At 34.8% G+C, this 13,660-nt stretch overlaps 1 protein-coding gene across 1 annotated transcript in view; it reads right to left on the reverse strand.

Annotated features, from left to right (window-relative positions):
* MOSPD2 (motile sperm domain containing 2) overlaps positions 1 to 13,660 on the reverse strand; it is a 34,495-nt gene that overhangs the window by 18,683 nt on the left and 2,152 nt on the right. The window contains exons 3-6 of the mRNA XM_035328315.1: positions 7,466 to 7,621; positions 6,646 to 6,732; positions 4,062 to 4,216; positions 659 to 719 (exon numbers count right to left, since the gene is read on the reverse strand). Coding sequence (XP_035184206.1) covers positions 659 to 719; positions 4,062 to 4,216; positions 6,646 to 6,732; positions 7,466 to 7,621 — 459 coding nt within the window. The remainder of the gene's footprint in view (positions 1 to 658; positions 720 to 4,061; positions 4,217 to 6,645; positions 6,733 to 7,465; positions 7,622 to 13,660) is intronic.

A 13,660-nucleotide genomic window follows, 5' to 3' on the forward strand; every position in this document is an offset into this window, starting at 1 on the left:
GATGCTTTCACTCACGTACAACAAGCTGGCAAGTGATTCAATTTTCATCTATTCATAAAAAAAATAGCAGGCAACTACGCAATTTTTTTCAAAGTTCACATACCAACACGCCTTAATCCTCTTCTGAGGAATCAGACCACGGCTACTGAAGACTTTCTATAGCCAGTATTCTTTTGTTCCCTAAAGACTCCTAAAGGATACCAATCGTCATATAAGTTTCCAAAGCTTCACCCCAGATTAGAGCAAAAGATAAAAAGACTAATTCAATTCTGTTAGGTATATATAGTGATTTTCAATCTGCAAAAACATGCTGATTGAAAACTGATAAATACAAAGCAAATTATTCGAATGTCTTGAAGTCAGCTCATTTTGGATATATCGTAAATAAGCTTTATATTCAAAATTGTGCTGATTCTTAAGAATGCAAAAATATTCTGAATCTACAATGTCAAAGTGTTCCGTCCACTTAGGCTTTATCTAAAAATCAAACTTACCTTATAGACAGAACACTAAATTCCAAGGACAAGCCTTCCACTTATTTCTAAAGACCACATAAAGAGCATGCAAAAAGACTTCAAAAAAAGTCTCCTCCATCATTTGCAATATTATTAAATGCTTCTGCTAAGCAAGTCTATTGTGCTTTATATACAATACTTACTAAGAAAGTTTGGATAATAATCTGTAAAACAGTTGACAATAAACCGAACAAAATCCAAGTCCTAAAATAAGAACAGAGTAAATAAAATGTAAACCAAACATTAAAATACAAGCTCAGTTAAGATAAAACATTTATCGAATAGTACAAGGTAAGTAACTTGTAGTCATCTGTATTCCTAACCTTAGACATTACAAACATTATCCAAATCTGTATAATGCTTTTCGTTTCATTAAATTGCTGCAGAATTGTGGTCAGACAGGCTTAGCTTTATGATATAACAGAAGTTAACGGACTTATTATCAACACAATATATTAGGTAATAAAGTAACTACCGACAACAACAAAATTTAAGCTGTACAGGAAACACATAAAGGAAAAATAAAGCTTTCGCTCTAGGGAACCTGACAGATTACTGGTAGCTGACTTACAAGGCTTTAAACACAGAGAAATTTCAATTGAATAACTCATATAGCAAAAGGCATACAAGACAACTTCATTCAGAATCTACCAGAAGGAAAAAGGAAATTTCATTTTAAGAGAATTTTTGTTGTTGGCATTAGTTAGTGCTATGTTGACAAATTATAGGCAGAGGCAGCACCCAACAAAACTGCCTGCATACCACTGTAGGGGTGCTCCTATCCAATGAGCAGCAGGACAGATACAGCACAACTGAATCTCCACTGCAAAATCTTGCTATAATGGGCCTACACAATAAAGAGCGAAAAAGGCATTTTATGAAACAGATATAGACAATACAGTAAGAGTTACCATATCACAATAAATTACTTTGGTTAGGTGGGAACCCTGCCATGAGCACTTATTTTCCCCAGCCCTTCTAACAGAAAATTACCTAACAAGGAGGCTTTCAGAGGCAGGACAAAACATATTACTGATAGAGGATCCCTCAAAGCCTGTCATAAGAACAGTAAAGTGCTACAGGGAACCAGCTCCTAAAGTGATGTAAACACACTATTATTACATTTGCAGATAAAGTGATAAAGAAAAGCTGTATGAACAGGATTACCCATGACCTGAAAGCTTCATTAGGAGCTTCAGTAATTATCAACTAACTGAAAGCTTGGCTATCATTAGAGGAAGAAGATAGCATTTTGCAGAAGCATTTATCTCAACTAGCAGTTGCTTGTACCAAAACAGTATCTCCTACTTAACAGTATAAACAGTGATAGATTTTCAAGTAATGATTAGCATCTCCTATGCATTAGCAAGCACACTGATCTTATTTCTGCTGTCTAGCCAAAAGCAACACTATCAGAAATAAGGAGGTTGAATCCATTATTTTGATGAAAGTCTGGAAATAAGAGTTTAGATTTGAGCAGACCATTCAATAACTGCATTAATTCTAGTTACCTGAAATGCCTTAACAAGGCATGAACTATCAGAATTATCTGACTGCACGCCAATGAGAGAAGCTGACGTAGCAGATGAGACAATATTAACAATGGAACAAAAACATGCTCTGGGAAAGAACTCAAAACCCTAAATTCTTTCAGGATAACTTTTATCAATTACATGGCTACAAACAGCCATAAAAAATACTCCTAGCAAAATGAGACTGTGCAATGAAGAACTAAGAACAGCACTTGGAAAGACTGTCTCTGGGAGCCTCAAACACAATGGAAATGGAAACACGTAGCATGGTTTTTTTGTTTGTTTGTTTTCAACCATGAAGGCAATTATATTCTAGTATTTCATTTTTATTATATAAAAACCATTGCTTTTTATTATATAAAAACCATTGCTTCATATCTTAGGAAGATAGATAGGAAGCTCTCAACTAACAGGTAAGAACTCCAATTCAGTTTTGCAAGTTGGGATTGGCCCACACTTATTTGTAAAAATGTCTTCTCAAAAGCTTATAGCCCTGTATTGCATGGCTGCAAGGTCTTAACACAACACTGGGTTTTGCTCATTTTTAAAAGGCATTTCCACCATATAAACAAAATGTAAGACATGTTCTAGCCACTAAGAGGATAGTGTGGCATTATGTAAGAAAAAAATCCAATGATTTTACCCAGTCACTGAGATTTCTAGTTATTGAGTATCTATAGATTCAGTCTAATGATAGGCAAGAGCTCCACCTTACAATCTTAAACAGTTTAGATTCTGCTCCTGAAAGCAGATTCTAAAAATGGACTTCTCTGCCCAATTCAGCTGAAGAGAATGACCCACAGAACTGCAGATATTTACTCAAACATCCCTTCCTCTCCCACATCCCCTTACCCCCCAAAATATCATGATTTCAGTGATAAGTTTAGGATTGGTAAAGATGTAGGCAGTGACAATGTTCTATTCCTCTAAATAAGTTTCTACAAAGAAATTCTTAAAGAAGATGCCTGCAACAAACTATGGATATGTATTTATGCTTTCCATATAAAGACACTAACAGGTAAAAAATAAAACACACCTAAAGTAAGAGGTATAACATACATTCCCTCCTAAATCTATATAAATAGAAAAAAAGCATTTTCGCTTCCTAAATGTTATAATTTCAAAGTTCGAACAGACCCATTGTTTCATTCTGTACCATTACTAATCAGTTCTACTAACTGTAGTAGCGTCTCATTCAGCCTGCATTCACAACAACTGCAAAAAAGGTGCATAGAAGCAGACTCGTATCTAACATGGATCACAAATAAAACAGACTTGGGCTGCATTCGTAAAGATGAGTAAAAAAGCAATGCCTACTTGATAAATTGTTCTTATGCATTCAAGCTAACTTCACAAGAAAATTCGGTAAATGAAGATGCATGCAGGGTCTTCAGAAACACACAATCTAAACGTACAGGGGGAAACACACACGGCATGCAGGATGGAGAGACAGGAACAGGATCAGAATTGTCAAATGAACATGCTGACTTCTCAGAATAGCTCGTAATTCTCTAAGATCTCAGCTATCGCATCTAAGGTCTGAATACTTCACCATTACCCCATTTTTCCATCCTTCGCTCTTGAGAGACTTTGATTTGTTGAAAGAAAAGACAACAATGAAATTTGAACTGTTAAGGAAGAGGTAGCAACTATATTCACAATAAGAGGTCTCAACTTAATTTTTAATTACTCATAAGGCAATAAGTTCCACTATCATCATCCGTAACAACTGACAAACCAAGCTTGTGAGCAACTACTGTATAGAGTCCATTTGGCTCCACCACTTACCAAATTAAAAGGAAGTTTTCAGTGTGCTCTACAAGTCTCAGAAACAGTTTAATATGTAACAATGGATTTCTGAAACTGTTTATGTCTTAGCAACAAGCCCTACATATCCCTGCTGTTACTGTTAAGTTACTTTAGTTTAAATGACTGCACAAGAATCCTCTTCTGGGGAGAAGAGGACGTAGACTAAATAATTCAGAAAACAATCAGAAAAAATAAACATACTTACTATGTGACTGATTCCAGTTTCGGCCATGTCAAATACCACTGTTAAGGGCTTTCCATGATCTCTCTTGGCATAGTGTTCTAACCAAAAAGCTACCAGTTTCTTTTTATCAAGTTGCTGTTTTTGATCTCTTACATGAAGTTTCACTCTAAACCAAACTTGGGAGAATAAAGGAAGAAAAACACACAGAAATTGAAACAACAGATGCAAGTTGGCAGGAAACATTTTCATAACCATACAGGATGCACTGTGAAATTTACCAATCCCTCTTTGTTTGTATTCTACATCTTTACTGATTTTGTGGTCACACTGAACAGTCAGAACAACTGGATACTTTTTGCTTTTTCTTTCATGCATTTTTTTTTTTAATTTGAAAATGTTACAAATTACAGCAAATACGGGACAGTAGAGAAGAAAAATACTTTTCATGTATTTAAAGACTTCTACTACTTATTAAGAGTAGTATTCAATAATTTCTAACTAAATGCATGCAGTCCTCTGCTATTGTGTTCTGAAGACTGTTGTCATTATGACATTTACATTTCTTTTTCTGCTTAAATTTTCTATGTTCTTGTAGTTGTCATGTCCTGAAAAAAACTATTTATACACAAGTTATTATGAATTATATAAAAAGCAACAGACCTTCCTAAAATAAAACGAAGAAGTTCAGAAGATGAACAACATTACTTAAATGAGAGCCTGATATATATCCTACTGGAATAAGAAATGAGTCATGCAGAGACAAGTTTCTCATGTAAGTAGTGTATTTCAAAGACAGACTTCATAAATATGCCTGCAACCAAATGACTGACTATACAATTAAGTGATAAAATAATTATTCAGGGGTCCAACATCAAGAGCTGCCTTCATTTGTGGTACATCTACAACAGAAAAAATAGACAAGACTCGAAAATAGCAGTAGATGCGCTAATATTTTTCACCTTGAAATGTCAAGAAGTTTTACTTAAAATTATGATTTTTTCCCCTCAGTCTTTTACTTCCTTATCACAAGTTCATTGTATGAATTCAGTGGAAGTTTTCCAAGCTTTTCAGCTTGTGTAGAGACAGGTTTTTTATTTATCTATTTATTTTTAACTGCAGCATATTAACTGGATTCTGTAAATGCAGAATTTCAGAAAGATATCCTACTTGAACACAGGACTCTTGAAAGCAACCAATTCTTGAAGAATTTCTTTATAGCTTAAAAGGTCTATTTCACATAATATTTAAAATGGAGTGTGTGGCCCAACAAATATTTCTGAAATGCTCACTAACCTGTAACTTTAAACTACAACACAATCTCAATTTGCATACTGAGATATTCTAACCCAGTAATATTCACAGAAGAAACACTTTGGGGATGGGAAATTGAAACATTGGTTACCATTCAGTGACAATAAAATCAGAAATTGTTATTCAACCATCTGACTTGCATATTCCTATCAAACAACAGAAGTGTTGAGTCTGACCACCAGTGCAAAAGTACTACATCTTCCTACTTCACTTCTCCACCCTCTTCAATCTCAAATTGAACCACTCAGTATAATCATGTTCAGCTTTATAAATAAGTGCTATAAAAATGTATCATCACCGCTTAGCCTTGATTACTTACCTTGGAGGCTATAAGAAAATCATGAAGCTTAAAAATGCACCAACTTTTCATAAAGCACTTATATCTTACACTAGTAAGAAAAGGCAAAATTTGACAAAATACAGCCATGGAATATAGGCTGTATTTTTCTGGTCATTATTTTATTGGAAAACTAGCATATTAGTGTTTAAAACAGTCATTTCTGTAAGAGACTGGATTGTTAATGCATTTCTGGACGTACAACCTGGCCTTAGTAAAAGGAGAAAGGTACAATTGCAGACTTAAAGCTTTTCCCCTCTCCCTACCCTCCCCATCACTCAAGATTATTGCCTGGATAGTCTATCAGGTGATTTGTTTTAAAAGACTCTTTGATTTTATAGGCTTTAAGGTTATTTTTGTCAGATGTTATACCAAATTCGTTCATAGAAAATAATACTGCCCATCTACTACACACTCAAACCCAAGAGTACTTTAGGAAATATTTACTGTTTCTCTACAAGACTTACTCCTTATTGCTAAGTTAATCACACAATTTGGGAGTTCATTCTCCACCAATTTTCAGCTGCTCATGCTATTATTATTGACCATTCCAATGCCGTAAGAAAACAATACAAAAACCAGCGAACCCCCGCAGGTATGTAAGAACGTGGGCTGCTAGAAAAGTAATGGCAATGCACTGCAATAATGTACATTTCTTCTACTTATATACTCAAGATAGTAGATACAGAAATAATGCACTTCAACAGGAAAGATAACAAACCCATTGACAATTACAATTGAAGGTTTATGATTTTTGAAAATTGATGATGAAATTAATTATTCACTTCTGCGATCCAAAGTGATAATGGAAGTTACCAATTTCTCACAATACAGGCAGTTGCTAATACATACTTTTATTTTTAAAACATTTATTTTTCAAAACAGATGCTTGCTACTGAAATGCTGGAAACAAAAAGTAATGAAGGATGACTGAATATTATGTTTTGTGTAACTTACATAATTTATAGCCTTCTTTATCATATCCATGCAGAAAGAGAGCGCCATTTTCAAATAATGATTTTGGAAGGACAGATTCAGTCAAGTCTGCAAAGCCAAGGGAAAAATTATTTCAGCCATCACATTAATAATCACATTTCAACTTAACAGAAGTCACTAAAAACGCAGAAGTCTAACAACAAAATTTAAAAATGTTTTCATAAACCAAGTCCCATGTCACTTTGGAAATTAATGCAAAAATTGAGCTCATCTGAGAGTTTTATCATCTTCTTCCTCTCAGGCTGCATGATTGGATCTGTTTAGGAAGACAGAAGTATAAAATTCCGAGGGAAGAAAAAAATGTTGCAAATGTTTATTTTTTGCTTAGATCTACAGCCCTTCTTGCTCTATCCTTTCTTACTTCAGATTGTGAAGTCTTGTAGATGAAGATCATTTTCAAAACGCTCAGAGAAAAAACAAATCAGATCTATTCTACCTGGGGTGACAGGCCAATGCTAGTGTGATAAACTTGTATCACAACATCAGAGATCTGAATTTCATTTATTTATTAGGACCCCATCTTAGCACACAAACACAAAACATTTTCCCTTCTTTCCCTTAAACAACCTTGTAATAGACATATAGAAGTACAATGTTACGGTACTGGTTTATATAAGAAGCATTTTTTTTTTAACTGAGTAGAAAAGTTCTTGCTTAGTACTCTGTGGTATTTTCACAACCTTTGAGAGCAAGAAATGTAATGAAATTAAGCACAGAGGTTAGATGTGGTTCAACAGGAAAGCAACACTCACCACCACAAGAATTACATAACATAGCTTACCATTAACAGTATATTCTTTCCTCCACTGAAAACTTTGATCAATCATCTTTAATGTATCATCCACAACATCTTGACGCCAAATCAGGTAATTTTCAACCCATTTGTCATCTTGCTGAAGTCTTTCCACATCTCTGGAATCATATTTATCTGATTTATCTAGCAAATAAATCAATTATTGTAAGAATATAGCATTTGCAATGAAAATGGAAAAAGATGTGTCCAGTTTCAATAGGCATTTACTAAATGTATAGGATTTCTTTTGCAGTCTCATACTTAAGGAGACAAAAGTTTTCTATTAATTTTCTTACCCATGCCATCTATCTACTGTGAAGATATATTACAAACACTACTGGATTACTCTCACTAGAAAGAGTAATTTCTTATTCAAAGAAAAAACATTAGAAATCAAGGTGTGTGTGTTGAGGGGTGGGGAGGTATAATTCTCCATACACAAAAACAGATTTTTGTAGTTAACACAAAAAGGTGTATAGTCTAAGAATCTGCATACTAACAGATGTGTATGTATTAAGAATTAGTAACTTAAGCTTGAGCTCTCTAGACATCAGCATGACAGACCACAAAGTGTGGTATAAAAATTACTAGTTCTGACTGTGCTTTATGTATCATTACATTCAACAATTATTTCATTTAAAAAGGGAATTATAGATTTTTCCTTTAAAAATCTATACTTGCTATAGATTGTTACCTTTCTGAACACAAAATATGTGCTACTCTAGTATAGTACAAATCCTCCAAGCCTCATTCTCTTCTTCTATCATGTTAACAAGACAACAGGTTAACACACTTTTAGGAAGTACTTATGATGAAACAGGAGTTGCTGCTACCCTTTGCTTTATTATTAATAAATAGCTTTTTTAGTTGTTGTTGTTTTTTCAGGTGTTCGTTTCTTTAAATGGGAAAGTTTGTAAAATACAAATGCCTAAGGCAACCTACTTTCATTGTAAACATGCTTAAAGGACAGCTCAGTTTTTAAGATCAATGTCCCCCTTTCTCTGAACAATCTGCATCACTGGAATGTAAATCAAGAAAGAGCAATAGAAACAAGCTTCTGAAAGCAACAAACACCAATAAGCACCTCTGCTGACCACCAAAAAAATGTAAGCTCTTTTAATTATTCACTTAAACTGGTTAGTGACTTGACTATGGTTAGCTTGAGAAAATGTAAGACTGTTCTTAAAATAGATGTTAATTTTCATGCACTGGAACTACCGTTCCTCTCTCAGCAGCAAGAAATTCAAAGTAAAAGCTTTCAGGGAGGGCCATCACAATCAAAATGAAGTATTTATAACTGTTAGTGGAAACAAAACAACAAACAAACAAAAACAAAACACGCACCAGAGAGGATTTCTGCTCTCAGCATGACTAATTTACCAGTTCAAACAGGCAACTAGCTACCTTTCTAACTCCGGTCTTGAAAAGTAAAAGGGTAGAAAATTCCACCACCTCTCCTCGTGTAACATGCATTCCAATTCAAATCCCCTTCGAAGATACTGTGACATACAGTAACTAAGCTGGCACATCTGCTTGGAGGTAAAATAAGAGAACCACTGCCTTCTGTTAGTCATGGAGTATTAGCTATCCCTATGCTGTGGACTATTCAATAGGGCATTTTGGTTACTCAGGCCATTTTTGACTACTCAAAGCCACAGAAAGCTAGAGCTTTGCAAAACCAAAGAGTGAGTTAATATCAGCATTACATGTCTAGTACCTGAGCTATGTAACTTGGTTTAACAGCACCTAACATGCATTAGCTTACAGTTAAGGATGACTGAAGTTAATAAGCAAAACATTTTTCCAAGATCTGTTCCGTGTATACCCTGGTTGTGAAAGGGATTTGAGTACAGTGTAATTAAAGAAAAATAACATACCACCAGGCAGAAACTAAAAGGATTCAAACTGTTTTCTGTAACTCTTTCTGTTCTCATTACGGACAAGCCAACAGAATGACAGAATAGTGCGTCTTGTATCAAGTAATAATTTGAAATTGTCCATGTATTACGTAAAACATGCCTCAATACATATTTCTGGGCCAGTGACAATTTTTTCCCCAAAGTGTGAACTTAGATAATATTGAAAAATAGAAATTTAACTTTATGTTTTACAAAAATGGAAGTGAAAGAGAAACTGAGAAAGCATTTTAAACTGACTTTCAACGTCACAATGTAAAGCAAGATGGGTTGATAGGTAAGGAAAGCAGAAAAATGCATTCCCACCCCTCCTTCAGCAACTAAGCTCTCTACAAAGTGACAATCTAAATTTATGTATATGCAGCACTCAAACATGTCAAACATGTCAAATTCTGCTTCCACATGCACTTGAAGAATTTCAATCAGGTAAGCTCAGCAAGACTGATCGAACAGCTTGAGTACTGATTACTATTTTAACCTTACCTGATTTATCCAATTCTTGCTACAAAATAAATAAAATTTAGAATGAGATTGTAAACCCGAAATACAATTGTATCTTACACAAATAAAACATTGAAAAGAGATTGCTGCAGTCTTTCCAATACTGAAGTTATTGTCAATTCAGTATGTCAATTCAAAGGAGGAACTCCTCTTCAAATCCATGCGCTGCCCATAACTCTACAAACATTTGGAAACTTATTTTCAAAAAATGCTGTAAAATAATCAGAAAGTTTCTCATTTGAGGTTACTCATGCAAATTTAACTGTAGCTACTGGATTATTAGGAATTTCTGGAGTTTTCTAACAGAATTAGTTAAAAGAAAATAGACTTTTCTAGGTCTCAACATATAATTTAAACATCCTGCGTAACAGTTGATAGGACAAAACAAAGCATCTTACCTCAGACAAAATCTCTAAGCCTAACCACTTTAGACACGCAGGAACACCTATTTATATTTTTGTTTGTTTTTCTCCACTAGAATGTTATGCTCATTTCCTAACACCTGCAGAACTACCACAAAGATGCTAAGACAATGAGTTCAGTCACCCTTTGCTGAGGGAGATGGGCACCTCTATCACTTAGTACATAACCAACTCTTCCTAAGGTACTTGGAATGCTACCCACCTGCCCTGAGATTAAATACGAGGAACAGCATTCACAGCTACTCCTGTTCAGAAAGAGCAAGCAAAAGCTGCAAATGGAACTGCAGTACTAGTTTTTTGTGACACATTTCATAGGTAAGACAACTGCTCAGAAGCTCAGAAGCCTGGTTCATCCTTCAGCCCAAGAGATTCATGCCCTCTTGTTCATCCAGAGGAGTGCCACAACCAGTGGAAGACACACAGCTGGGATGCAGCAAGACTCTTCTGTTGATCTGACAGGCTGTGTAGAAACTAATCAAACTCAGATCCAGAAAAGAAAGAGAGCATACAGTGCTTAGCAAATTGGCCAGAGATTACTAAAGCCAAATTCTATGTTTTATCTGAGGGAATAGTAGTCACAACAGCAAGGAGAGGAGTCCAAAACTACTTCTCTTCATTCTCACAGATAATAAGCCTTGAAAAATCTGAAGGAAAATTTGAAAAAACAAGAAGATAGATACTTCCAAGTTACTTCCATCTTCTCATTGTACATGGGGGATAAAGGGAGAAAAGACTAGAAGACAAAGAAAAGTTCAGTTTGAACAATCACTTCTTCCAATTACTCAGCTTCCTTTCTTCTTGTCTAAGTGAGGAGTTATTTGTTATGGACATGTGTTGCCCTATTAGTTGTAGTTGTCTTTAAGCTAAGAAGCTTAAGGTGAAAACCACGGCTCAGCTACCATCTTTCAAGACAGTGGACTCTATATTTTAGAGTTGTTCTTTTTTAGTAAACTCCACAATCATGCAAAACTAAACAAACATGAGTTTCACTGCAACACTTCTGGAAGAATTCATGAAATTCATTAATGCACAAATTGAGACATCCTTTCTTTTTGTGTGTGTGTGTGTGTGTGTGTGTGTGTGTGTGTCAGTGCCATCTACATTAACAGCAGACTGAAGCTGCACTGCTGTGTTTTCTTCTGGAATTCATACTTTAGGAGAAGTAATAGATATTTGATGCAATCCAACAAGTTCCTTCCAACTTGGGATATTTTATGATCGTATGAAGATAGAAACAAACTATACTGCCTCTTCTCCAGTCTTGTACTCCCGGTAGAAAGATGATACTGAATAAGAATCACACACAAAGCTAAGAAATAGGAATAGCAACCTACATGCCTCCAAATAATAATTAAAAAAATAAATACTTTATTGTACAAATGAATTGGAATAAGCAACTTATCAGATCATGTAACATTTCCCATTAAACAAAGACTTTCAGTTTAACTAATGTTTTTCTAAAAGATATGTCAGTCAAGAAATCTTTAGTCTGAAACAGTTATAATTACTCCTCCAGCCTTAGAAAGAGGAAACCCACTGTAATTGACTCTTGACTTCTAACATGCAAAGATAACCACTTATAACCACTTAGATACGTGCCTTCAATTGTTAAGCAAGGAAACTGACAGGACTGAAAGCAATTTAGGAATGTCAGTAGCCATACACAGACTGGGAGGTGAAAACAAAACCATTTCCACCGAATAAGGAGTTGTTCCAATAGAAATAAAACTGCAAGATACAAATAAAATATGTGCCTCCAATGAGAGGTAATAAATTAAAACTTTCAGCAAAAACATACACTATTGGTGATGATAAAAGCTACTTTGAATGGAAAGGGCAAGCATTAGTATCACATAGCTATCTGCAAAAGTATGTCTGCTATCCCACCCATACGTTTCCTATCTTGTCCTCACAAGACTTCTCAGCCTTCAAGCCATGAATCTGAAAAAACAGATTTTTTTGGAGCATAAGCAAAAAAAAAGCAGCTATTCAAAACACTACCTTAAGAGTTTTCTATGACAGTCATATCACTGTGCTTTCTTGAGGATGCCCCAAATGTCTAAAACCGTATTTGCAACTGTCCCATATAATTAAAAAAATACATTTTGCCACTGGCTTGAAGTCATGATGAAATTTAATCTGTAAATTGCTGTGGGAAACCTCTCTTGCAAAGTTTTTTTTTGTGAAAATTAAGCTTTCCCTGAAGGAAAACGCAAGAGGATGCAAATGAGGAGGAACAAGGAATACAGAAAAGAAAGGTAAATGTGCAAAAGGAAACATGGAAAACAGACTTCTTGAATGGAAAAACCTACATAGATTTATAAATCTAAAATCCACTAAGAATTATAAATAAATTCTATTGCAACATGAAAATGGAAGTTAATAGTCCGGGAATAAAAACTAGTTTCAGAAATCCTCTAATGAGCGAAATCCACCAATGAATGAGAAAAGACTGTTTGCTAGAAAACACTGCTAGTACCAGTCAGTACTGGAAAATAATCTTTTGTTTTTGTTGTTCCTGTCACCACACAGACCACTTACATCACCAGCTCTCACAAAGAATCCAAACAGGCAAACAGAAATCAGGCACCAAACTGCTGGGACAATGTCTTGTCCAGCTACCATATCAGACAGCACTAAGAAGATACTTTTCAAAGGCATACTTCCAATACCGAAAAGGAAGAGATTTAATTACTAGGGATATACATTCTTCACAAGCACTGAAGTTTTGTCTTCCAAATACAGCTTGAAAATTTACTGTGAAGGGGAAAAAAAAAAAACACAAGATAACAGTTATCAGGAAGCACTGTTTTGCTGATAAGATCTCACAATAGTTAAGTTTTCCTTCTAAAGCCCCTCCAGGGCCACATGAGTTCAACAACTTCAGCAAGAAAATTCTCATGCAAACTTCAGGGAAATGAGCCAGTAAGGTTCTCCAACACTATTTTCCAAACTGTATCTAACTATTAAAACCATTCTTTGACTTAGTCATATAAATGAAACAGCCATTAAATTCAGAAAAAGATTTCTCGTGCTTTTATATGAAAATGACTGTCCCCATTTTACCTTGAAAATTGTCAAGACTGTAGCATATAATTTGATTATAACTTCTACGTGAGACATTCCAACATGCAGTATTAAATGTGGAAGTTTAACATGAGACTTTTCTCAGTCAGATATACTTTAAGATATTTTACATGTTCTGCTTTAATCTAAGACATTGTATTGTGCCAATAAATAATTTCAACCAAAATAAAGATTTCCAAAGAACCTTTACGTTTTCATTTCACTACAAAAGTAAACGCTACTGCATGACCACCACAGCATATGTGGCCATTAGCAAA

The sequence above is a fragment of the Oxyura jamaicensis genome, chromosome 1, assembly GCF_011077185.1.
Source record: "Oxyura jamaicensis isolate SHBP4307 breed ruddy duck chromosome 1, BPBGC_Ojam_1.0, whole genome shotgun sequence".
NCBI lineage: Eukaryota > Metazoa > Chordata > Aves > Anseriformes > Anatidae > Oxyura > Oxyura jamaicensis.